The sequence below is a fragment of the Peromyscus californicus genome, unplaced genomic scaffold (assembly GCF_007827085.1).
Source record: "Peromyscus californicus insignis strain IS unplaced genomic scaffold, ASM782708v3 Scaffold_23__1_contigs__length_62951481, whole genome shotgun sequence".
NCBI classification, from domain to species: Eukaryota; Metazoa; Chordata; class Mammalia; order Rodentia; family Cricetidae; genus Peromyscus; species Peromyscus californicus.
Window position 1 is genome coordinate 28,404,830 of NW_026294534.1, and position 27,789 is coordinate 28,432,618.

General features: G+C 45.7%; 1 protein-coding gene across 4 annotated transcripts in view; it reads right to left on the minus strand.

Annotated features, from left to right (window-relative positions):
* Nucleotides 1-27,789, minus strand: part of Dlc1 (DLC1 Rho GTPase activating protein) — a 374,422-nt gene that overhangs the window by 16,885 nt on the left and 329,748 nt on the right. For 3 of the 4 annotated variants that reach the window (XM_052752051.1, XM_052752050.1, XM_052752053.1), the window contains 3 exons: nucleotides 12,760-12,831; nucleotides 7,541-7,622; nucleotides 686-749 (listed from right to left, as the gene is read on the minus strand). In XM_052752051.1, coding sequence (XP_052608011.1) covers nucleotides 686-749; nucleotides 7,541-7,622; nucleotides 12,760-12,831 — 218 coding nt within the window. Of the gene's footprint in view, nucleotides 1-685; nucleotides 750-7,540; nucleotides 7,623-12,759; nucleotides 12,832-26,192; nucleotides 26,554-27,789 lie in introns of those variants that run through there. The other variant, XM_052752054.1, reaches the window with a different exon arrangement.

Genomic DNA, 27,789 nt, shown 5'->3' on the forward strand with positions numbered 1-27,789 from the left:
ACACCCACGTGGAGACTCTCCGCCTGGCTCAGTGGGGGCTGAGGTTCCAGATCATTTATTTACAAGATTTAACTCCCCAAGAAAGCAAATTTTTTTTGCATGTCAGGGACTGCCGGATAATTAAAATTTATACTCTCAACAGTCAGGACTAAGCTCTGTGGGCAGACCGCCACTGTTTACCCTCCTTTGTGACACTAACTCCTAACACTGCCTCACCCTTTCCCAAGGTCCCACAGCTCTTACCCAGAAGAAAAAAAAAAAGTTCAGTACACATCACCACTGACGGAGTGTGTGGGACTTCCTGCCCTGGCCTCTTCTCCCCTGCCCCCACACCAAAGCTCCTACTGTTCTACAGTATCCCCGAAGCCAGCCTTGGCTTTCATCTTTCTTGACAGCTTTGAGATGGAGTTACTGTTCCATCCGGGAAGCGGGAAGAGGTCCTCAAGAATGTGAGCTTGATTTCCTCTAGGGAGCAATGCGACATTCCTCTGTGATTCAATAGGCTTCATGTTTTTAATCACATGGCACCCGCTGAGTTCATCATCAGGAAATGTAACAGATGATTTCCTTCTTTGGGTCCAAAGCTGACTGCAAGTCCGGGTTTTAGCTTTTAGGATGCATATACAGTCCTATTTGGGCTTGCTTACATGCTGCCCCCACCCTGTTGTATAATTCGGGTACTCACTCGCTTTCGGTGAGGACTGATCTCCAGCTTCATCACTGCGCACTTGTTTAAAGTGTTTAGTCGCCTACAGGGCAGAGAGAGAGAGAGAACATCAGCAAAGAAAGGAAGCCGCTAAAGGCAGGCAAACGTTTCTTCTAAACCATCCACACGTGTAATGAGCTTGCCTGAACCCATTTCTAATTTAGGCAAGTATGGTACACTTCTGTTATAGAATGAGTAATTTAGTCCTGGCACAGTATTGCACACCTTTAACCTCCGTACCCAGGAGGCAGAGGCATGTGGATCTCTTGAGTTTGAGGCCAGCCTGGTCTAGCTAGTGAGTTCTAGTCTCAAAAAATGTGAGTAACTTAAAGGTGCCTTTCTATTTCTTGCACTTGAGTAGATGGCCTACTGCAGATGAATGATGTCCACTCGAGGGGAGATCCAGATAGTGGTTAAGGAACGGAGGAAGGCTGTTGGCAAAATGATCAGTGTGTCCCATCTCACATCAAACAAGAATTAAAAAGGATGACAGGCCTCAGTCATCTCCAACAAACGACCATCTCAGAAGGTCATTTTACAGCTCTAGTTTATTATACTGAGAGGAAGTTCCAACCCTCTTTCATGCTCAATGCTTTACACGTTTTTCTATCAGCAGAGAATGTGTGCCGTACCAACAGCAATAGCACAAGGGATTATTGTTAAAATCTGTACACTACAGCCCCAGGTACCAAAACCTCACTGGGTTCAAACAGGCACTCAGATCACATTCTTTGGAACAGGAGTCAAACTGTAGCTTTGAACATTCGCCCCCTCGACAGGAACGTCCATTTAACATTAGAGAGACAGAGGTGGCAGTGTAGCTCAGTGATAGAGGACTTGCCTAGTACACACAAGGCTCCAGGTTCAATCCTTAGCACAATAGAATCAATCAATCAATCAATCAATCAATCAATCAATCAATCAACTTTATTAAAAATAAAATACTTAAACAGTCACAGGGGGGAAAAACACCCTTTATATACCCCCAAACTAGTGTGCATATAGTATGTGAGTGACAGGGTTCCAGGCCTTGGTTCTTCCGAACATCTTCCAGATGACCACCACTGAGCCTTCCTTAAATGATCCTTTTTAAAGGTGTCTGCTTGCTACCTCCTAAGCCTCATGAATCTCCCCATCGGTCTTCTATTTCTTTCTCAAGCTGCATCCTTACGTTTTCATGGACTAAGAGCGCTTAATTCCCTCCACTTCAAACTGATCCTGTGTACTCCTCCGGCTTTATCTCCCCCATCCTGCTCTGGTAACTTGTCTGACAACCTGGAGGCACCAGGATAGGCAGTATTGTCTGCAGCCTGATAAGGCTGCCTTTGACTCCACAGATTATGTGGAAGCCTGTTTATAGGGTAAACAGGGAGAAAGCAGAGCACCCATGTTCAGAAAATTCTCTCCATGGATGGGGAGGGGAGGAAAACAGCTGAGAAACACTGCAGACTCATGGCCAGGTGTAGGGTCCCCCTCTAAAGGGCATCAATTAAAGGACACACCCACTATTTTCAGTCCCCCAATCTTTTCAAGGCTTTAAGAATGAGGAATGGTTACAGTTAGTATTAGTCTGGGTTTCATTAATCAAACCTGTAATCAAATCTCCACTTGACTCCATTTGGGCTTTAATGGTTGACTGATGTTTATACCCAAATTTACTAGGCGTGGAGGCCTATGGGGGTGGTGGGGGAGGCAGAGCAACTTTACAAACTCCAGATGTGAGCCAAACAAAAAAGACTCAGAAGGTTAGTTTGATAAAGGTCAAGTTCATCTTTTTATGTTGGTAGCACCAAACTAATGGCATTGCATTCTTGAAGGCCACTGTTACTTTCAGGGTTTCTATGGTTTTCCTTTATTTCTCCTCACCAGCCCCCATTCCCCAGGATCTCCAAAGAAGGTTGACGAGGCGGGCCTGTCTACCTCTATACAGAGGGGCTATAGGGACGTAAGACAGTAGCTCTAGCCTGAGAAGAAACTCATCTCATAGAAGAGAACACTAGAGTGGTCACCAGAAGCTGGCAAGGGGCAGTGAGTCCCAAACAGGCCGGTAGCTAACGCAGCACAGAGATAGGAGGATTCGACATCATAGGGCCACTATAGTCAATATTAATTTTTTAAAATTTTAAAATAGCTAACTAGAATATTCTCAAGAAATGATAAAAGTACAAGGTAGTAGCTATGTTAATTCCCATGATTTGGTCATACCTTACATAGAAGTATTGAAACACCACATGCTACCACACAGATACTACAGTCATGCTATGTCAATTAAGAATTAAAAAAAAAAAAAATGGTTCTAGCTAGGTGACCTGCCACCTGGGTGAGGCACTGTGCTGGGTACTTCTAATGCACTGGCTCAAGCTTAGTCCTTAGACAAGCTTCCTAGAACAGATATTATGACTTATCTTTGTAAGGGATGAAAAGGGGCTTTAGGAGAGCCCAGGAATTTTGTTCAAGGACCCAGGATTAAAACACAGCATCTTCTACACTTGGTTCTGAAACAAGTATTAATGATAGTAAAAAGAATGGAAGCCAAGTAGATCTGAAGCAGCACCGTTCAAGTAAGCGGCTGAAATACTGCTGTCAATAATCATCTGTAGCCTCGGGCATTCATATCCCTGCCACCGCCCAGGGCCCGGCTCCAAAGGAATGTGTGGGTCTTATCTCCTGGGTAACTTGTGTCTGTTCTAAAGACAGAGAGGGAGCCAAGGGCGGACTATCAAAGGTTCAAGAGTTTTGCTGCCTGGAGCTGTAGGCATGTAGATAAAAGGATAGAGGTAGAGATCTGGGCCTCCTTGCATTTAAAATAAAAAGCAGAAGAAGGGTTAAGGAAACAAAGGACCCGACAAAAATTCTTCCAATTCTTACAGATTTTCTTGGAATTATACAAAATATGTTTAAATTATGTGTTGCTGAGGGTCATCCTAGCAGTTGGGAGGCTGAGGCAGGAGGATTGTTGAGTTCTAGCCCAGCTTGGGCTCCACAGCAAGATCCTGCTCCCAGCATCCCCTCTCACCCCCTCACCCAATTACTTGCTTCATTTTAAGCTGAAATGAAAAGAGCAACATGGTCAGAATGCCTCCGAAGGGCTGCTTGGCACGGCTTTGACATGTCATGGGTAGTTTGGGGACAAAGTCCGTACTGAAGACGACAGTGACAGACAATGTGGTTACCTTTTTCATTTGACAACTACTAGCTGATGTTGATGTTTCTTTCACGTGTTGGTAGAAGGAGTCAGTTTTAACTCCAAAGGGAAACAGCAGTGCGGAATGTTCCTGCAGCCACAGGAAGACGGAGGCAGCCCAGCACCGCTCACTGTCTGGATCAGTATGTGCTCTGAGACCAGCTGAGCACTCTTCCAGTCCTGAGCAGAACTTGCTCACAATCACAGCTTCCTCAATGGGTTTAGATGATTAGTGAAGCTAGCAAGACTGACTGACGGAAAAGCCATACTCTTCAAGGGAACAAGTCCATTGCTATCTTAGAATAACACTTTAAGTATGTTGGGTAAGCCTGGCGGAGGTGGCGCACGCCTTTATTCCCAGCACTTGGGAGGCAGAAGCAAGCGGATCTCAGTGAGTTCAAGGCCAGACTGGTCTACAGAGCAAGTTCTAGGACAGCTAAGGGCTACACAGAGAAACCCTGTCTCGGAAAAAAAAAAAAAAAAATGCTGGGTAACCTACTAGTCTCATAATTGTGATTTCTGGCCATTATTTAACTTTATATTTTGATAGTGCCATTGTTAAACTCATTCAATCCCTGCTTTTATGTCAAAGAGTTTTCTGCCCTGAATAAAAAAAAATATATTAAAAGAAATCAGCTCCCTTTAGCTTTTTATCACAGCTGTTGTATGACTTGCAAATATAGGAATGTGGATATTTTCTGTCCAAGTAGAAAGCTAACGTGACCGCATATAGAATGTGGCCCACTTCATGGGAGAACACTGGCTATGAGGAAGCACATGACACTTCCAACTGAGCCTCTACAACTCACCTGCTTAAACGTTTAAGTGGGGGAAAGACGGACGTCCACAAAAAGTCTGTCTACACACAACATCACAAGCCAAGAGGAGATATTTGTAAACACACCACAGCTCTGTCATCTGATGGCCCTGGAATTCCATGGGCGGAGGAAGTCTTTGCAGTAGGCATAGATAATAAAGTGAATGTCTGAAAACCTAAACGGGTGGGGGTGGCTCTTGAAATCTGCCTGCACCTCCCCTCTGTTTCCTTCTCTGAGGTCAAAGCCACTGCCATTATGTGACTATGTGGACAAGGGCCCTAGGGCTTTCATGCCCCAACATTTTGATGACTATTACTATGGGCCCTGAATAATCTCTCCCTTTTAATTAGAAAGTGATTTTTTTTTTGAGGCAAGATTTTGCTGTTTAGCCCAGACTGGCTTTGAAACCAACAGGCCCCCTCTCCCCCGCCCCCAATTTTTTCCCTCTGCCTCCCTAGGGCTGAGATGATAGTGAACATTTATTACATGCTGAATAAGAATTTCCTTTTAAAAAAGTAAGCTCAAGCCTGGGCTTTTCTGCACATCCTCCAAACTGGGTCTGATGATTTCTTCTTTTCCACTCTCATACCTAAGCTATACGGGATGTGTTAGTCTATACATATGAGGGGAAACTGAAGCTGACCCAGAATACATGGCCAAGCTTGAACACAGATGAAGGACCAGGTTCCTTCAGGCCCTTCTTTGCTTGGATCTAGTCTCTTCCGTGGGAAGTGGCTTCTCTTAGAAGGTGGTATTTAGAGTCGGTGTCAATCAAATTTTAGATGTGCGTTTTTCCTTTGAAAAAGGAAAAAGTTGATTTCGAACTGACATTCAAGAAAAATTCTTAAAAAAAAAAAAGAATTCTTCAAGAATTTAATCGTAACTCTTTGGGCTGAAATACTGCAATGGTATTTTTCTGGCCCAGACATTCCTGAGCTGTTGATGTAGTTCAGAAGGCTGACTCCCTAAGTGGCTTACCATGTGTGATGTGACACAAAGCTCAAGTTATTTCCTGAGATGCCTTTTCTGAGTGACCTCATTCATATGCATGAGCATCAGTGATGATTTGAGAATAAATTAATTCTGCCACCCAGCTAAGGAGGAAAACATCTTCACAATGTCGGCCAGGGCAGTTCAGATTCCAGATGCTGACTTCTCTCCCTCTCCAAACTGCACTGGTGACATTTTTCATTCCAGATGACATAGTGATGGTATTACGTACTCCAGGACACAAATTCACTTTTCCCAGAAAAAGGCCTGCATGCCCTGGACACTTATGACTAAAGCTGCACACTGTTTCTGGGGGGTAAATATGGCTCTTTTTCTTTCTTTCATAAACTATGAAATCTAGTCTTTTCCATATTCTCTAAACATATAATCTACCTTTTCCCAAAACCATACTACTCAAGCTGGCTGTTTCAAACAACATTATATGAGAGAGAGAGAGAGAGAGAGAGAGACAGACAGACAGACAGACAGACAGAGACAGAGAGACAGAGAGACAGAGAGCTGTTACTGTGTTCTTTATCTACATAGGAAAAAGAAATACCAGATATCATTTCACCTTAAGATGTTTTCCCCAGTTAAAACAGACACTGAAATTAGGGACTGGATAGAGAGTCCAGCCATAGTAAACACGAGGGCCTGGGTTTGGGTTTCCTGCATCCAGGTAAAAGTCAGGCATCACAGCATTGGAGCCCACTGGCTCGCCTGTCTAGCTGGATTGGTGAGCTCTGGGTTCAATTAAAGACCTAGCTTCAAAAAAACGAGAGACAGGACAACAGAGGAGGACACTGGACACTGACCTCACCAAGCATGCACACAGGTGTGTACACATACACACACACACACACGAATATTTAAGGTATTTTAGGAGTCATTCAAAGAGAATTGATTTAAACTTTAGAATCCAATCAACAACATGTGAATTCTGTCTATGCCTTTTCTTCTCCTCAGAACCCGGCTATGAAGGCTTTTCAAGGGTTTCGAGGAAAATTACTAGGGATGAATAATGGGAGACGAATAAAAATGTCATCCAGGGTTTGAAAGGATTATCCGAGGCCCTGGTAGCCTCTGGTTTTATGTCTTTCACTTCCCTAAATCCCACAAGCTGCGTCTCAGCCCGGAGAGCAGGCAGCTCACTGAACAGGACCTCTGACAGCTTTATTCACAGTTCCCATCAGTGCCCGTTTACTGCCTGTCTCCCGTACATTAAAGACCTTGCTCAGCGAGTTTACAGCCTATTTAATCCTGTCATCACTCTACCTGGGGCAGATGCGGCTTCTGAGAAGCCTCCTTGGGATTCAGATGACAACCCCAACTGGCTCTCCTAAGCCCTGCCCCTCTCAATGTCTCATGCCACTCAGTACAGTGGCAGCTTTGACCCCCATGGTGCTCGTGGTCAGGGACAATGACTCTTCAGAAAGTCCTCATTTCCGAACCACCATAAAGTTTGCTGTTTCTGCCATCACGTGGTAACAAAATGTGGGATGGTGCTATGTGAGGGCCTCGGAAGACCGTGTGGATGCTATTTCAATGATGATATTACATAACAGCATTTCACTGTAGTGCTCATCCAACGCTCTACAACACAGCAACATTAGTCATTGTATCATCTGATCACTGAAGAACTCAAGCAGATCAAATGGAAAGCAAGCCAAGGCGGAGAGAGGAGTACCATTTCTACTTGCTTATTTTTAAATTTTTTTCCTGAGACAGGGTCTCTCAGTGTAGCCCCGGCTGGCCTTGAACCTGAGATTGGACTGCCTCTGCCCCGCTGAGTGCCGAGATTAAAGTACCATGTTTTTAAGAGAAAGGAAAATGTCCATTTACCTGCATAGAGCCTCGATGGCATCTCTGTCCAAGAAGTCATGTTCTCTCTTGACCAGAGAAATATCAATAGGGAACAGGAGATCTGTAGAGAGAATAAAAACAGGCACCTTTGAGCACTTAGGATCTTGTCAAATTAGCCTCTTTTGGCAATGTGCTGAGTATCTAGGTTCACATGGCTCCTCACTCCCTGGCAGGCTATGTGGGCACATGCAACAATACCATGCGTGGTTTAAACCAGTTCTAAAGTAGTTCAGAAACTCCAAGTTGTTCCTCTGTCGCAGAAGTGGTTCAAAACACTTTCCTCCTTCAAACTAATGAGCAGGCAGTAAATGCCTGCTCTAAGTTATATATAATTTAAGCCAGAAAGAATCCAGTAAGGAGTCTCCTTGCCATGAGTTAAAAAAAAATGTCTTTGCTCACATGATTTCAGGGAAGGGAGCCACGGGGAAAAAACAAAAGCAAAAACACAAAACAGAACCAGGAACAGGAGAGATTCAGGGAACAATGGCAGCGGGCAGCTGGAGGGACCGGTCCATTTACATGATAGGATACACAGCGGAGAATTCAAGACAGGCTGCTTCCAAACAAAGACTAGCACTTCCATGTGGCGACCCAAGGGTTAACTCCTGGTAAAACAAAGGACTGACTATACAGTTACTGTAAAACAATAGCAACCGAGCCCCTAAACCTGTCAGAGCCCAGTGCTCTCAGAACAATGCACCCACCGCTTGCATCAGACGACTGAAAGCAGGAAGAATTTCTCTCAGCTGCTTGGAGAGAGGGTGAACTAGTGGGTTACAAGCCTGGGAACCTGGGGGTGACAGGGGGAAGGATGGGGAGGGATGGAGAGAGGCTGCTCACAAGGTGCAGATGGGAAGTTGGCTTGGAGGAATCATGACCAAAGCTGTGGTGTTACTAAGACACCTATGAGTGGCCGCGATTGTATTTTTTCAAAATGGCTAGTAGACAGAGGATTATGAATGTTCCCGCCCCTGAGACAAAGCAGCAATAAATATTTGAGACAGCAATGCAGATTACCCTGTTCTGATTACTACATATTATAGAACATGTAATATAAAGGCACACCAAGCTTTACACATATATACGATTACTATGTGTCAACCGGAAATGGAAAAAAGTTGAATATGCTTCTTGGGTTCAGGAGTTTGAAATAAAAATCCCTTCAATTACCAGACGTGATGGCACATGCCTTTAATCACAGCAGAGGCAGGCAGATCTCTGTGAATTTCAGGCCAGCCTGGTATACCTAGAGGTTTCAGACCAGCCAGAATTATAGTGAAACCCTGTGGATAAATGCACCCAACAGAGCAGAGAGGAGAAAGATACCAGGAATGATGACAAGAGCCTAGAATTCCACTGGGTAACGCAGGCCAGCTATGAATGTTGATAAATGGCCTTCCCAGTAGAAGGCACATACAGTGTCCCAACTCTATGCTTCTTTGTGGGTCCATCATTCCATCCTCTTCCTCCTCCTCCTCCTTTACACAATTCCCTTGGTCGGAAAATGCATTGCTGGGACACAATCCTTGTTGTGTTTCTGAGTTGACTTCAATGTTCCTATCTTACAACCACTGGTTTTACAGAATGGTACAGAATTCCTCATTTCTAAGGCATCTGTTTTCTAAGGATAACATTTACAGCATCTTTTCAAGCTATCTTGGTATTTGTTTACCATCTGCTTTTTTTTTTTTTTTTTTCTGGAGGTAAGGGTTGGATTACTCTTACCCTGATAATACATGCAGACCCAGGACATAGTTAAAGCTCAAAGGCCAGTGAAGATATGTATGAAAATATGTATGAAATTTAGTATTCCAAGCTTGCACGTCTTCATCAGTAGACAGAGGGATGGCCAGTGACACTGTCATCGTGACCAACCACTCAGAGGAGGCTAACAGGGAACATGAATGCACAGTACTAAACAGAACCAAGGCCATAGAGCCTGCCCCTTAGGGATTCAGACGCTATTAAACAATAAGCCAAGATCAGACAATACCTTTTTAGATAGTCTATAACACAAAATCTATGAACGTAAATGGAAAGTGTTACTTCCTTGCCTATTGGGCATACATGGAAAAGCAACCATGCTGTTGTAGCTATTTCTAAGTTCCTGTGCTATACTTAAGGTCATTTTTCCGAGCCACATGAACAACAATTCCGTTTTTTTTTTTTTAAAAAAATCCAATAATGAGTAACTAACTGTGAGGAATGCAAGAATTTAATCAATTTTTTTTTCTTATTTGCCTAGACTGTTTATTGAAGGAACCGGTTTTTTTTTTTTTTTTTTTTTCTATGAACTAGAGAGAAGCTAGCAAGTAGTCTTTTTCCAAGGGACAGTTGAGAGCTGCCCTGTGGGTGCTGGGAATTGAACCCGGGTCTACCAGAAGAGCAGCCACTGCTCCCAACTACTGAGCCATCTCTCTAGCCCAGGAACCGGTTTTTAAAAGATGATGGGTTTACCTGATGGGTAAAAGTGGTCTGAACCCACCTTCCAGCTTGGGTTTAGAGGGAGGATGTGAAAATAGGCAGGCACCAAATGGTGCTAATCGGGAAGAGGAGGGGTCTGTGGGTTGCCATGCCACCCGCTGTGTGTGTTCTGCTCACCTGGCATGGGGCAGGATGAGGTGGGAAATGGTTGCCCAGAGCATGGCACAGGACACCCCAGAGTCAGCCTATGCTTTTACAGGACTTGGACAGGTGCAGGGGATATCAACCAGGAGCCTGCATTTGAGGACTTTAAGACAGGGGGCTAGGAATTGGATTTACCAAATCCAACAGGCACAAGAAGGTGCCACCCAGCAATGAATCAACACCCCAAAAGGACATAATTGAAGGAAATTGAATCTTAAAGAGGAAAACAAAAGCCCAGCCACTGCCAATCCAATTAGCTTTCCCTAGCTCCAGGGGAGCTGGAAATGAGAGAGAGCAAGTTCTTGTCCTGCTTCCCCCTCCAAAGTCCCGCAAGAGGTCAGAGGTTGTCTGAAGGGAAGTAACGCCACCACATTAAGCATCGCGTCAAAAATCAAAATAAAAGAACGGTAAGAAATTGCATATACGCTGTGAAGTTGAGGGTCAGGAAGCTGTCTCAGAACGTAAAAGTAAATAATCACTGAGTGCTACCAGAAAGATTATGTAATTAAGGTTAGGAATCACTCCACACCTCACTTTATTTGAAAATTACCTACGAGATCAGAGCCTTCACCCCTACATTCTAGTGTCTTCGGTATAGGAAGGGACTCTGTACGCTACCAAAAGAGAAACGGAAAAGCTAACCCAGCCACAAACCCTTTGATCTACAAGAGTGTCCTGCCTGCAAGATAGGCTAGGGCAATGATGGCACAAAGCTTGTGGGAGTCACCAACCAACCAAGATCTGATGTGGCTTAAGGACCCACTCCATGAAATGGAACCCATACCGGACCACTGCTGAGGTGTGCAAGAATCTGAGACTAGAGAGCCCAGGGACCTTGGGTTAAAAAAAAAAACAAAACAAAACCCAACCAACCAACCACCCAAACAAAAACCCTGTAGCAATAAAAGGACTTCTAAAGACACTTTGCTATACTCATAGATCAGCACCTTGCTCAGCCATCATCAGAGAAGCCTCCCCCTGCAGCAGATGGAAACAAATACAGAGACCTACAGTCAGACATTATGTAGAGAATGAGAGACCTTGGAACACTCAACTCAGCCCTAAATGGGTGAGAGTTTCTCCCTCCAGGTTCCTGCTGCTTGAGTTCCTGCCCTGACATCAACATCCTTCCCCTCAGGACCCAAGGAATCCTGCAGTAGAGTCAGAGTTCAGTTGTATTGAGAGAGAGAGAGAGAGAGGGAGGGGGAGGGGAGGGGGAGGGGGAATCAACGAGGTGGGGAGGAAAACATAATCAAAATACACTATATAAAAAAATTAAACAAATAAAAATAATAAGAAACTTTAAATCTTCCAAAAAATGTCTATAAAATGGAGTTCACTCTTTCAAAGCTGTGGTCATTATAAAATAATTTCATATACAGATAATAGGTCTCTCATTTAAATGAAAAGCTAATTCATCTCAATGGAAGCACAGCACTTGATATCGGCTTATGGAACCAGAGACTCAGAGAATGAGTTAGACAGGACTGCCCTTTCTCTGTCCCTAGCATCCTGTCAACTGGACACAAGCCAGGGTCCTGTAGGAACAGAGAACAATGGAGAAGACGCCTCTATCAGATTGGCCTGTAGGCAAGTCTGTGTTGGATTTTCTTGATTGATGATTGATTTGGGAGGGTCCAGCCCACTGTGGGCGGGGCCGCCCTCAGGCAGGTGCTCCTGGGGACCATAAGAAAGCAAGGGGTAAGCAGCATTCCTCCCTGGCTTCTGATTCAGTTCCTCCCTTCAGGTTCCCGCCCTGACTTCTCTTGGTGATGGGGTGAGCTGCCAAGATGAAATAAACCCTACACTCTGCAAGGTGCTTTTGGTTATATTGCTTATCGCAGTGGCAAAAGAAGCAATCTAGTACGGTGACCTTCTTAACTTTAATTTTCCCTTTTCTATTTTGGTGTGTGGGGGAAAGCTAGGGCATGTGCTATGGGAAAACGCACACGACAAAATGGAATATGTGCACTGCCGTTCATTATACAGAAACCTTATTTATTCTAGGTTTGTGCAAGTTAAGTTATTACGCACGTGTTACCAAAGAAAGACGCACGAATGTTCAAAAGTAACAGTTTATAAAAAAAATAAAACAACTGAAATGCTCACCAACCAGAACAGAGACAGAATGCTCTTCAGTCCATTTGATGGGGGTATTATACAGTAGTCAAAGAAAATGAGCTACGGAGACATACGGGTTAGAGGAATCTTAATATACGAACAAATTAAATCTGCATAGTACCCTTTTTTTTCCTTTTTTGAAAAGCTAGACTTTACACACAGTATGCCTTTCAAAAACTTCAATAAAATTACAGAAAATGAGAACACAAAAACCAGTGTTTTGGGGGTCATGGGTTACTCCTTGCAGTGGGACACGACAATTCCGTTATTGCCTAGATTCTGTTTCTCTTTTGTTTTGAATGGTGCGAGTCTTGGGTTCTTAGGCCATTTTTTAAAAAAATGAGATATTTAACTAAGTAACAAAATGTCTCCAAATAACTTCTGGATCCATGAAGTCGGTGTTAGGACGATGCCGACTTAGTTAAACTAAGACGGTACTCTGGCCTTACCTTCATAAAGCTGTGCATACTGGGGAAATCCAGTTACCCGCAGCCAATCGCACGCTTCCTTGGCTTCAATTTCTAGAGACAAACAGAAGACGCATTTGTTAGCCACGTTAGCCCTCCACGTGCTTTCCTGCATTAAGAAACTGATTTGATCAGACAAGTAATATACAACTTCTGCAACACAATATATCACGAATAAATGAAACAATTAGTAACTGCAAAGACCAATATATATACCGATAGGCAAAGGAACCGACCAAAAATCCAGTTAATAACAAATGGCTTACATTTTATACATGTTTCCATCTCTTTTAAATGAACGTAATGATACGTTTTCTCTGTAAAGAAAACAGAAGGGGCTAGCGCTGTAACTTAGTGGTCTAGCCCTGCCTAAGGCCCTGGGATTGATCCCCAGTGCTGCAGAAATCCAAACAAACAAACAAAATCCAAGATGGGTTCTCCCAGCAGTAAGTTGCTCCCTGCTGCTTCTGGACACGCTTCCAAAACACACAACCCGATCAAAGTGCAGAAGGGGTTGAATAACTAATTGGAAGCCCAGTTGGTCTAACAAGATATATTACTTTCCATTTCAACACAAACCCACCAGATACACCCTCACACCCCGAGCAGAACTTGACTGGGCACAGTTACAGCCCTTGTGACGCTTGTGGACTGAGCATTTTAACAGCCAAAGACTATGACAATGTGCCTTCAGGAGCACTAGTATTCCTCAGCAGGAGAGAGGCCCAGGCTGCCTCAGGAAACCGAGGGCGTGACGTCACTAAATCCCAGCGCCTTGGCAGGCTGATGGCCTAATAAAGGCTCCCTTTCCCTGTGGTTAAACATCTTGTAGATAGTATTGATAAACAGAGAGGCCAAGAGCAACTGACACACTGTGTTAAAACTCACTCAAGCACGTATTTACAATCCTGTTAAAACTGACTCACAGTGGTGGTCCTGGACACATTAATTAGTTTCTGTGTTTGCACAGAGAATATTCCTTTCAACTCCTCTTCCCACCTTCTTCAGGCCATTAGAGTGCTTGGTTATTTAAGACTATTCACTTTATAGAAGTCTCGACATTGCTTAATCAATCCCAGACTGCCATCTTCATTAAGCCAGATGTCAGTCTGCTGGCCACTATTACAAATACACATACCACAGCACTTGTGTCCACTAAAACTTTAAGCTTTCCAACTTCTCTTTTTTTTTTTTTTTTTAATTTTAACTTACGCTTTTTCCTTGTCATTTCAAGAACAGCAACTTTGAAAAAACTTTTAATTCATCAAGGCGGGTAGGAATATCGTTACTGCGCACACCAAGGAGCAGACAAGCCGTGATTTCCCAAGCTAGTTAATTAATACCCAGCTGAAATGAGGATAACACTGTTAATAAACAGCATCTTAGGGGCTGCTTGCTTGAGTCATTTTAGTGTAGAGAGGAGGGTAGTATGACTAAACACAAGACTCAAGACTTGCTGGGGAAAGAGGCCAGAGGGGTATCGATGCAGAGCGGAACATTGCTTGCACTGGCTATGGGTATACAGATGTGAATGACCTGAGCCCAAACAGTCTTCTTCATGTATTTATTTTTTAGTTAAAATTATTGCATTTATTATTTTGTATTTGTGTGTATGCAAGTGGGCATGTGTGCTAAGGGGTGGACGTCAGAGGACAATTTGTGGACATCGGTTCTCTCCTTCTACCATACAGATATGAGACAGATCTCATCGGGCTTGGGGACAAGCACATGCTGAACCATCTTGGCAGGGCTCATGTATTTTTTTTTTTTTAATCCATGTCTTGTCTTCATGGGGTTTGAGGGAGTTTAAATAAGACTATAAAACAGCTTCTAGAAGAGTATTGTAAGACTGAAAAACATGAACGCTTAAAATTTTACTTTAAAGACTATGAAAATCACATTTTCCCTCTGTGTAGTCCTGCTGACTCCCAAAGATGACCACAGAAAGAAAAAAAGGCTGCTTGTTTTAAACAACCTGTTTTATTTTTTAATTACTTCTATTATTTTTGGAAATGATATTCCACCATTTGTCCCTCTCCTTTTCCCATCCAATACCTCTCAAATACCCCTCCTTGCTCTCTTACAAATTTATGGCTTTTAAAAAATTATTTTATGTGTATGGGTGTTTGCCTGCATGTAGATCTGTGTACCCCACATGTGCTTGGTACACAGGGAGATCAGAGGAGGGTGTCGGATTCCCTGGATCTGGAGTTAGAGATGGCTGTGAGCCACTGTGTGGGTGCTGGGAATGGAACCCAGGTCCTCTAAAAGAACAACAAGCACTCTAAACAACTCAGCCATCTCTCCAGCCCCACAAATTCATGGCCTCTTAGAAACATATTCAAAATAACTCACTGTTACTGTGTCCTTAGAGAATATTTCCAAAGAACAGGCTATTGGACATTGGATAATTGATAGTTAAAAAGCAGTATTTACTTTCTTATTATTTCACTCAAAAAATGTCAAGTAACTAGAAATTCTAAGCATCCGTCCATTTGGGGGCACATGTAGACAGGGCACCAGAGCAGTGCACATACAAAGGCTTCATCAGGCACCAGCTTCTAAGATTCTGACACCCAGTTACAGCATGTTCTTGATTTTTCTCGTTTAAGTGGCTTCGCGTTGAAAGGTGTGAAAGAGGCAGTGTATTTTTCTAAACCATCTTTACATCTGTCAGTGTAAGCCTTCACACATTACGAGAACTTTTCACATACATTAATCACTTAAGGTCCCACGCAATTTCAGAAACATCCAGATGTGTACAGCTGGCTTGTGTCTCAGTCATTTACGTCTATCCTTAAGAAAATGGTATGTGCTCGTATAACCCCAAATTGATGTCACCCAGTCACTTTTAGGGCCACCCGGTTAGAAAACAAATGGTGTGAGCTGGGGAGCTGGCTCTGTGGGTGAGAGCATTTGCTCTGCAAGCATGAGGCCCTGAGTTCAAATCCCGGCACCCCTGTAGATAGAAACTACACAGAGAGGTGGATCTGAGGAGCTCTAGACGAGCCAGAGCCTTCCGCACACCAGTTCACTTCCTCACACTGCTCCTAATACACGCACATTTCACACGCAAGAGCAAAGATCCTGACAGACCGGCAGAAATAGTCAGCCACCTCTCCTTAAAAAAAAACGAGCTCCATGTCCCAGATGAGAGAGGAAACTGGGGCCTCAAAGAATGCTAGTTTGTATAGAGTAGGCTTTTCCTCCTTTGCCGGGGGGCGGAGGGGGGGGGTGACGTAGTAAGGGAAAAAGTTTAAGATATTGAAGAAGAACCAGGGAGATGGATGCTGGGTTAACGGTGTTCTTGCACAAGTCTGGTTACCTGAGATCAATCCTGGAGCCCGTGGTGGAGAGAACTGATGTCCGAAAGCTGTACTCTGACCTACACACACACACACACACACACACACACACACACACACACACACACACACACACACACACTGCAGAGAACACCATATGTCCGTTAGCCAGTCACTTTAGCACCCCCCCATCCCCCCCACCCCCCGCTCATTGTGAACTCCCCCCTGCTCCAGGGGTTCTTGAGTGCAGGTGTGTGGTGTTCTGGGAGCAAGGAGGATGCTGTTTCTAAAACAGAGAGGCCACCACAGACTTGAAAGCACAAGGGCAACACAATGAAGCTTGTAGACCAGGGGCTCTGCTTAAGCAAGCAACGCACAAATCTGAGAAGGAGGAAACAGGAAGTTTTTCTTGGAAGCAGCTTCGTCGTTGTTGGTCATTCACAGAGCCGTTCTGCACATGAGATGAATGAGTGTGGAGACCCTTAGCCCATATTCACACATTTCCTGGCCGGCGCGCATGGTCCCATCTTCTTCTCACCGCACCTTTACTGTAAGTCCGCTGACTTTCTCTGAGCCGGCAGCCATGCAGCTGCTGAGCTCGGCCCATCCGAGCAGGTCAAGCGACAGCCCAGGAGTCTAAGTGGGCTGCAATACTTCCACAGTGGGAGCTTGCGGGATTTCTTTCCTTCTTTCCCAACAGGCCCATCACAGACTACAGCAAATCTGGTCCTTCCAAGACATGCTAAGGAACTGGGGAATGCTCTGAAAACGCAAGCACCTTCCTCAGTTCCATGGAAGTCCTCTGAGATAAGACAGATGTGTGTGTGCAAAGGTTCACGTGTACAGAGAGCTGCTCTAGCTATGGGCAGGCAAGCGGGGCTTTCAAATCCAAACCAAGAGGCATTCCTGCCCTTGGGTGAGTGGGATTCCTTCAAAAGGGAAGAAAGGGCAGCTTATCAGGCTCTCTTCACCAGGTCAAGGAGCTCAGCAGTGCACACAATGGCTTTAGTAACAGTCACCTTCACTTCGTGGGTGGGGCTCATGGGGTGGGTCATCGGGAGAAGCATCCAGGTCCACAAATGAGTACAGTAAGGTAGGAAGGCATCAGGGGCCATAGTGATTCTCCATGAAAATAAGTTTTTGTTTGGGGGGGGGGGTCACCACAACATGAGGAACTGAATTAAAGGGCCGCAGCATTAAGAAGGTTGAGAGTCACTGCTCGACTGTATTCTTTTGTCCAGGATTCCTCCTCTGAATCCAACAACTCTTGGTTAAACCTCTCCCTCTCCCCACCGTCAACAAGCTCCATGAACTACAACTATCTAGACTGGTTTTCGCTAATCACATATTTCTGCTTGTAACTGTTCAATGACTTCCTATCACCTTTGAGTTACAATTCAAGCCCCTCAGCAAAGTCCTTGGGCCCTTCCTAACTTGGCCTCTGCCTGTCTCTTCAGATCCTGAAAGGCTTCCAAAGGTAAGCTCTCTGAGTTCTCAGGATGCCCTGGCTATCAAGGGCCCATGTTCTCTCTTCAGACTCCAATAAATACCCTCTCTTTCACCTCACAAACACCCCCCCTTTTAATTCAGGTACACCCCCAAACACTCCCTTTTGTACACTAGAACCACTCAGATATATGTCTTAAAAATGCAAAGGCAAAAAAAGTTCGCTAATACTTTCATTTCTTCAAAGGCAGACTAAGAACTTGCACTTGACAACTATAAAAATAAATGTTAAGCACACACAACTGCCCAAGGCTGGCTATCAGGAGTTATCTATGTAAAGTGAATTCCTGCTAGGGCCAAGTCACATAGAATACTTACTTAATATTTATTAAACTCCAATGTTATCTAATCACAGGACAGATTCTGGGGGTATCTGAGCTGCATTCCTACCCTCAGGTGCCTAAAAGAAAATTCCAAACATCTAAGGCACATATTCTGGAAGTTACCGGGAGACAGGGCAATCACTCAACTGAGGCTTTGGGCAGACTCAAATCCACTGTGAGGGATGGCGCGAGGCAAGCCAGGCTACATCTATTTTCTCCTTCACGCCGTCTTCACTTTCTGAACTAGGTGAGTTGCCAGCTATCTTCAGGGACAATCAAACCCCCAAATTCCTGCCAAGCAGGAAACCAGGTGGAAAGGTATGCCACAGCCCCAGGACTGGGGGTACAATGACCCTCTGCCATCTTCCTAGGAATCACGTAGGCTTCTCAAGTGCTCTTCCAGGGCCCGTGTGTTTGTGAAGTCCCAAGTGATGTGGTGAGTCAGCACCAGGGAGGCTCTTCCCCCGTGGAAAGCTGGAACAGGGGCATGTAAAGCCAGGTTGCTGACTACACCCTCACCCATGCCCACTCCCATGCCAATCCCCCAACTGATCCAGCCTCCCTGGCTTCCACCTTCCTACTCCTTCCCACTCTCACCCTTCCTTTTTCCACGGCACGTACTGTTTACATGCTGTGGGCCCGCTTTGTAAGCTCCAAGAATATGCTGTCCTTTTCCTTCAGGGATGTTCCCCAACCCCACACTGTTTTGTGGCAGCGTGGTGGGTCCCTCAACAAATAAATAACTGTATAAACAAACCATGGATTTAATTTGCATCCTAGTAAGCTTCATTTTCTGATTACTCCGGTGAGACCTTGTTCTACACATGGATGTATACACCAGTAAGTGCCTGTGTATGTACATACATGTAAACCTGACATTTCACTCAACAGTTACAATACCCGCTCTCTAAGCTTTTGCTACTGACACTTCCTTTCTGCCTACTGTTTCTTCTCCAGGACACAGTCTCTTCCCGTTAACTTCCAGAACTTTATTCCCTCTCAAAAAACTATTTTAGGAACATTTCCCAATGTTGTGTACATTTCTTGACACTTTTAATCACCTAAACATATATAAACTGCTTTTTAGTGAAGCAATGCTATGATTTGTTTCATGAAGGCCATGTTCATGGAGGACAGAACATAATTCCCCAAATACTTGCTTATATGTGGGTCCAGAGACCACAAACTAAGTTAAATTTTCACAGAAAATCCTTCAGCCTATAGAAAACTCTTGGAATGATATTTTTGGTTGGGCTGTAAAGTTTTATTTCTCACCAGACATTCTGACTCCTGGGGACGTAGAGATCTGGGTGCTGACAGGCACATGGGTTCTTGCTCCTTATAAGGGAGCTGGTCCAGTGTTTGGCCAATCTGCTCCAATTCAGAGGCACCAGATGGTGTCCCCAGGCCAGAAAGCTTCTTGCTCATTCCATGGCGCTCTCATTTAAATTACTGAGCGGGCTCTCAGTACTAGTAAAAAGATGGAAGCTTGGGGCGTTTTGTTTTTTAAGTGTCTCCTCCATCTGTTGAAGATTTGGAGAGAGAGAGAGAGATGTGCTGCTTTCTAGGAAAGAATATTCCTAGAAATAACTGAAGGAGGGGATAAAGAAGCCACTTACGTGATGACAACTTAATGAAGGGTTATGCTTGGAGAGAAGGGAACCTCTATGGAGACACCCTGAAAGCCTACACCTTGATTAAGCACTTGAGGTGACACTTCAGCGATGCAGAAATGACATCAAGTGAAATTTCCTTCGGGGACCCTTTGGCACAAGCATTTGCAAAGTACTGCTTTTACCACTCAAAACCAGGCAAGGGCAAGCGGCTCACATCACTGCCACTATGTGTTGATGTGAGCTCCCTCCTGAGTGACGGGGCTGTCAAGAACCTCTGGCCTCCACACTGATGCACTTCATTTCCAGGAATAGAGAGTATCTCCCAGCTAATCAAAAACTGGCACCTGCGCTCCAGGACGAAGAGGTCAAACCCAGAGGGAACTGAGCCGTTAAGGAAATGGAGGCCGTAACATCACTTGTATTTCATGTCAGTCTAGGGTGAGATAAAAATAGAACTGTGCCCCCTCCTCTTCAGCCCCCACCCCACAGTACCCATTCTGCTTTCATGTTACGTGATGAAAATATCGCCAAAAGCCCATTACTTTGAATGCCAATTGAGAAAAAAAAAAAACCATTAGGAGCCCACCATCTGTCAATCAATATATACACACATTATGTATTTCAAGGATATTGTATCAAATACTTAAAGACTTCAAATTATATACTAAGGAAAATGGCTTGCATTAGGTTAACTTGGGGTGCTAACTACCTACATTAAGACAGCTTCAAGGAAGGAGGTGACATGGCTCTAACACGCCTTACTTTACAAAGCCTCCATTCTGTAAAAGGTGGCACAAGCAGGTTCTGAAGGCCAAGTACCTGACTGCAATGCTAGAGTCAGCCCCATCTCCGTGTTGAGAATCGGGCTTACACGTCAGTTGCTTCTCTCCGTATGTTAGCAAAGCTTATTCACCGAAGGCCAGCTCCCTCATCAGGGCTTTGACCCCAGGGTCCTCCAGGAGGAACAGAACAAGTGAAAATAAAACACTTAAAAATCACGACTTGACCGGAACCTGAAGTTAGAAATAAAGAGGATAGCCAGAAATTCCAATTGAAACGACTCAGCTCTGACCGGGGTTGGGGGGGGTAAGGGAGGGGTGGGAGGTGGGGAAAGAAAATTAAGAAAGGAATGAAATACGATGCTACGGTTCTTCAAAGACCAATGAAAACAGAACGCGGCAAATACTGGTTAAAGGTATAAGCTGCCGCCTCCTTTGGTCTAACCTAAGGCAAAAATGCTTTTCAATTTAACTCACGTAATTTTTTTGTCTGGGTTGGGTTTTTGGTGGTCTGATGATCAAACTTACACGTTATTTAAGAGAGGTTAAACTTTAGCTCACGTCCATCTACTTAATTTCCTATAAACCCACTAAGATCCCCATTTTGTGAGGGTCCCTGTCTGTTTACACAGGCCAGCAGGAAGGGGTCTGGAGCCTATTGGGAGAACTGTGACCTTGGACACTGAACTTCTAGCTCAGCTGTCCCTCAGCAGGGGGACAGGCTTTTCCGAGGACGCCTTTGCAAGGTTCTGGAACTTCCCTTGCAGTGACTTTCACGCAAGCATCACACGAAATCCCCTTTCCACATCATACAGCTTGGTTTGCAACAGGGGATTTGGTGCCCAGAGGCTCTCTTAGGAGGCCTCCATTCTATCCGGGATTGGAGACAACGATTCTCAATTTGTCACCTGAGTGTAACATAGGGCACCCAGGCAGGACAGAGTGACTGCAGGGCAGACCCAATACCTGCGTCACAAGTCATTTCACTCCAAAGCCTTTTCCTCACTGGCTTCCTAAGTATGGTGAGCCTGGGAATGCTACAACCTCAGGGTGTGGAAAACTTTTGTCCTTCTGACATCCTTCGGAGACTCCTACAGGAGAAGGAAGGCGCCGTTGTGACAAGAATCAGGAAGTGACTTCCAGTTCTCTCCACAGGACACTGAAAGGCGGGGCAGGTGAGAGATCAAAATGTGGACGGGAGGTGTCAAAGGCATCTGAGGACCCAGCATCAGAGTTCGCCCTTCCAATACCTTTTGATTTTTCCCCTACTAGGGGAGAGGCTGACCAGAAAAGGCCACCAAGTAGAAGCAGGCATGAGAGGAAAAAGTACCTGGTAATCATAAAAACCTAAATCTAGTAACAGACTAAAACCAGGGGAAACTCATGAAGAGAAGGAAAGTTTTGCATTTTGTCGGCTTGGAGTGCAATAGTTTACCTCAAGTGCCCAAGAGCCTTACTTCCTAGCAGGCAGAAATTTTATAAGATGTCATTCAATTATTTTCACCTATATCTAGCACAGACAAGTTAATTTCAAAGTACCTTCACTGAAGAAAGCATTGCCTGACCCAGCGGAGGGGAGACTTTCTGAAAGTGGTGCCCTAGGACTCCCCAGAGGTTAAAGACATCCTGGGACTCACGCAGATGTTAAAGACAGAAGCTCGTCTCTATCTGCTAGGCTATGATCCCATTACAGTTCGCCGTGAGCACAGAGCCCCCAGGAAAAAGCGGTCTTTGTAAGGCCTAGCTGGAACATAGCCCAGAAAAGCCTGACTCTTGACTGTGAGGGTCTACACGAGTACGTAAGCTAAATATGCACGGCTGTCTTCCTGCACGCCGCTCCTTAGGACAGCAAGGGAGAAACAGCAAGGACAAAACAGGTCAAGGGAGAGTCAGGCAATTAACTGTCCCCAGGGAGACTCTGCTCCCTTATCATTGACCACTATAATCCCCAACAATAACACAGGGGCCCACCTAAGGGAGAGGTGTTGACAGACAGGGTAGGCTGACAGACAGACCTCCCCAGCTGGAAATCAACCCTTTTCATACTAACTGAGTGTCCCACTACAGTATGGCCCCCTTAGACTCAGTCTCATCTACCCATGGACAGTTGAAAAAAAAAATGAAAGTATGAAATGAAAAATTCCTGAAATTAATCTGTGAGCCCTCAATAACTTCGATTATGGCTTATTGTTACAACGGTCCTAGTTTATTGTTTCGATTGTGAATCTTTTACTGTGTCTAATGTATGAACTTTATCATAGGAATGTATCTATGGGGGAAAACATGGTACATATAAGGATGGCCATGGCGATGGTTTCAGGAACTCACTGGGGTCTTGAGACATATTCCCCAAGGATAAAAGAGAACTACTGTAACTTGAGACTGAAAGAAAACACCACCGAATGCACACATTCCCAGCAGTAACTTGTTCCTATAAAACAAATTGTAACTCTCTTTGCATGGTCCCCCTTCAAAGACGGCTAATACTTAACCCTGCATTCCTCTATTCGCAACGGCCAGAGTCAGAAACAGAGACAGCTGGGAAGGTCTGTTCCAAAACCCATTTTTTTTCTTCTTATTTCACAGCCCTGTAGATGAATGTGGGCTTGGGCTTTTCAGGCCAGGGTAGACATTAACTCTTCATAATCTGGGCTAGTTTTAACTTGACCTTGACCACACAGGAGGAGACTTTTTATAGATGGGTGTGACGAAAACGAACGCACTCAGACTAAGAAGGACAGCTACGTTTAGATGCGATAATCATTCTCCGCCATTGGCTCAAATGCATGTCCCTGTCACTGGCCTGCACAAATCTTAAAAAAACGACAGCCACCTCTAACCCTGCTTTGTTTAGCTTGTCAGGAGTCTGGGTACCTGGGCCAGGTTGTTCTGACCTCTCCGTACAGACCCGAGACATCAGTCTACACTGGTTTGGTAATATCCAGGGAGGAAGCGGAAACATCTGAAGTTATTTTTACTTTTGCAGGTCTTCTGGCTGTACAGGGTGAATAGCAGGGTGGATCGAGTATTGTCTGGAGCCCTTTAGGACTTTTTTTTTTTTTTGGTGCATGGTCTCATTTCCGTCTTCCTGTTGCTAGGAAGGGGAGTTAAGCATGAGAAACTTGTGTTTACAATACTGGCCCATCCTGTCCAGAACAAGGCTCTCTTCAAAAGAGTCCCATTTACTTCGCTCACTGTACTCTGGATGCCCCCAATTCTTCTGGACTAAACCACGCTTCCTTGAATATTTTCAAATTGAGTATTTACTCGCCTAAGTCATAAAAATACCACTCCCATTTAAATGTTGCATCATGATTTAGAACCTCCACAGGGACACCCAGGGAAACCCAAGTACTGATTTTCTGTATGTGAAACCACCTCTTAGAGCTTCACCAAGCCTCAGATTGGAAGTATCTTGCAGGAATCTCCTAGCGACCCCCCACCCCCATAAGTCCCACAGCACTCTGCATGTAAGAGTTGGAGTACCAGACAATTTAAAAGTCACTTTCTTTAGTAATACCTTGCTGTGGTCCTAACAACTATTAGCCTGTTCTATTGGCCTTTGTCCCTTTAACTATAATACGATACAAAGGCTAAGGGCAAATTGTCTCGTGTGTGTTCCACAATTAAAGAGAACTCCTTGGATTGGTTCAGTATATTACAGTCTGAAACAGCTTAATCTTTCCACTCCTTAGAGAGTGGTCTGCAATAAATCTACAAAAGCAGGGGAAATTAGAATACAAGTCACTGAAACTACTTTCCTCATCCACTCTAGGGCAAAGAGCTAAGCTGGAGACCATATATCCAGATTCTAGATTCTATAGCTTGGAGGGAAAAAAAAAGTCAGCCCCTGCCCCTGAACTTCTAGCCTGTTTAGGGCAAGGTGTCACTCAGCTTGCAGGAAAGTAAAGTCAATTTGTCAAAAGCAAACTTTGAAAAAAAACAGCTTGAGAGAAAGTCTGTCTGCTGGGCTTCATTTTAAACTCTCTGAACAGTAGTACTAATGAAAAAGTTATGCACCCAGGCTAGGGCCATGCTGCGAATCTGCCATGCCTCAACACAAGTGAATACAGGCAATCTCCAACATTTTCTCAGGAAATGTCTTGAAATAACTTCTGAAGGCACATCTGCTAACCATTTGACACTCGTTCCTCAGGACTGGGGTTCTTCTGTGAGGGGGGCTGCTGCCTCGAAGGGCACCCCTCTGACCATCTGCTGCAATCTGCTTGCCAAGATGGCACTGGGTGCCTCCATTAATTCCACCCTTATGGTCAGCAAATTATCCCGCAGAGGACTAGCCTGCCGTCCAGATGGAGCCGCTGATAGGTTTACATTCTGAGTGCAGCAGTCCGCTGGGCTATTATTTTCCCTCATCCCTTCAGCAAACAGAGTTTTGCAGGGTTAAAAAAAATGTAATTTGAGACTGGGCATTCTGGGTTCTCCAGAGCCTGACTCCCCCCCCCCCCCCCCCACTGAAATGCGTCACTTATGCCACCCCCACGAATCTTCTGGTAACGGATGGCTGTGCCAAGGCTGCATTCCTCCGAATCACCAGCCACAGCTTGAAACAACCTCCGACTCTCGGGAATGAACCCATTTGTGACCACGCTGGGTGTAAAAAGCCTCACTGAAAGAAACACCGGAAAGGGGAATATTTTTTTTCCTCCTCTATTGAGCAGAGTAATGACTTCAGGCAGGGCTTCCCTCCTAGTTACTAGCGTCTTTGGGGAACAGGGTGAACGTCAGTATCTGTCACCCCACTAGGCACTTTACTACGTGTACCAGTTTATCTGATCCTCACAACTTCCACTTGTGTCCACAGTTATTACCCCGGGTTGGGGACAGCGCAGTGAGGTTATGGCACTTTCCAGGGTCGCGCATCCAGCGCGATGCTGATCCCTAATTCACTTCCCCAGCATCACTCCTAGCACCAAAGGCCGTGCGCCGCCGAAATGACTCGCAGAGACAGAAAATTACTCCAACAGGGTGGGCTGCTGTTCTGGGAGCAGCCCTTAAGAAGGATCAAAGGCTCTCGGCTCCTGACATTGGAGGAGGGGACAGGGGCGCAGAGAGGGGCACTGGTCCAAGAGGCCGCCTCCTTGATACAAAAAAGCCTCAGGCCTGGAGACGTGTTTCCTTCCTTTCCCCAGCCCACGAACTCTTCCTTTCACGCCAAGGGCGTGGGCATCTGGTGGGGCTTTTCAGGAACCGCGTCCAACCACCCCACACAGCGGGAAAGCGCCGAGTTCCCATCCGAACCCCACGTGCGATGGGGGTTGCGGGGGGGGGGGGGAAGGGGGGCAAGGAGCAACCCTGACTTAGCCCACCTAGGCTCAGAGATTCCCAGCGTTTAAAACAGGCGAAACGACAACAAAAGAAGCGAACACTTCGGTAAACGCACCCTGAAACAGTGCTAAGGAAACATTTTCCCCAAGTACAGCTAAAGTCTACACAGTCCCTTAAATAATGCATTCTTAGGCAGACAATACTGATTTGGGACTTGTAGGGTATAGGACAAGAAGAAGAGATGGGGCCGTCCCCCCAAAGAAGTCGAAAAGGGGTTGCTCGCCCCTCAGGGTCCCGAGGCCAGCTTCTGGGAATAGAATGAGTCTAAGTTACCCGGACGCTGGTCCGCAGTTCCCCAGGCAATACGTGGCCAAGGGACATGACCCGAAGTTAAAACCTCCCTCTCCAAACTCTGACCCAAGCTGCTTCAACACACGCGTTCCATCGAGAGCCTGGGCGCGACTCCTCAGCAAGCATGTCAAAACACACAACCACAACACGGGCTTGGCAGGAAGGGGTGACAAGTCCTCTTCGGCCGGTCCCCTCAGCAGCTGACCCCAGGCAGAACTAGTCCGACCACAAGGCACAAGTCCATCTTACGTGTTAGGATCATGGTGTCCGGCTCGTCTCTACACATCAAGGTCGGCGCAGGGTGGCGGGAGCGCGCCGGGAACGTCGAGGCAGCCCGGAGTGATCGGGATCCCACGCCGGGACCCACGGTGGCACCCGGGACGCGAGCCCTGGCGGTCGTCAGCACATCCTGTTCCGCAGCTTCCCCGCCCTTCGCCCTAAGCTCGGTGCAAAATCGTGGGTTTTGACTGCGACCGCGCGGAGGGAGCGCTCTCAGGGAGCGGGACACGGAGCTGAGGAGCCTCGGCTCCGGCTGCAAGGACGCTCAGCCATGGCCCAGCCGGGAGCGCACCGCCCGCCACCCGCTCGCTGCAGCGCTCTGCTCGCCGCTCGCCCTCCCACTGAGCCCGCCCCCACGGGCGGGACCCATGCTGCGGCCTCGGGCTGGGCTCTGGCCCCGCCCACCCCGCACCAGGCCCCGCCCAAAGCCCGCCCAGGTCCCGCCCTGCGCCGCCTCCGCCCTTTCCTGGAATGTTTTCCCAGGGTCTGCAACTTCTGCGGCGGCGGCAAGCGCCTAAAAGTCGCCAACTACTGGCCTCTGGGGTAAAGGCAAAGAGTCTGGAGGCATTTGCCTGAGGGCAGAGGTCTGGGCCGAGATGGTAGGGACAGTGGGGAGGTAAGGGCGCATAAGGGTCTCCTGTCAGAAAATGGGGAAAAACAGTCAACAGCTTCTAAAACTGCTCATGGACTAGCCCTCAACCTGACATTTATTATTATTCGTTGGAGGTTCATCGTATTGTAAGAAGCCCCATTTTGAAACTTGCGACAGAATATAATTAGAGTACGGTGTTTAAATGTCCACAGCAATTTTCATGAAAATTTACTTTGGAGTAAGTTGGTGTTTTGTGTGTGTTATCTTAACTGATGGAAACTCATTCATCCTGTCCCGAGAGAGCATTTACTATGGGCCAAATGGTTTCTCCACTGGATCATACAGTAGCCAGCAAAGGGGACCCATATCCTTCTGGAGTTGGCTTCTTTCTAGGGAAGCTATACAAGACGCAGAACAAGTGGAAAATATGTAGTATGTTAGATGAGAGGTATTAGACCAGGTGATAGAATTGGGGCAGAGTTTATTTTTAAGTTGGGGTAAACAGAACTAGAAAATATCTATTCCCTTATACTTCAGAATGGATTGATTTCATGGCTATGCTCGGTTACAAATGAGACTCTCCCCACTGCTACCAATGGCACCCCAATTTACCCTACCAGAATTCCTCACTTTGGAAGGCACATTCACCCTCCACTCAACAGATCTGTGTTGCCAGGGCATTTACCTGATGGCAAATGCTGGAGACTCAAAGGCAGTGCAGGGTGCATGTGGCCTCTGCCTACCAAGAGTTTAGAGAATGATGGGAAGAAACGGGGGCTAAATGGAAATGAGGGAATGTTGGGGGCCCAGAACGTGAAGATCGGAATCGCCCAAGAAAATGGAGTTGTTCTCCCGAGTGTGGATGCTGGAGTAACTGTTAGTGTGCCCTTCAGATGCATCTCTGAATGCACACACCTGTCTTACTAAGACACATATAGTTTGCATACAACTTATGGACATCCTCCCTACATACTT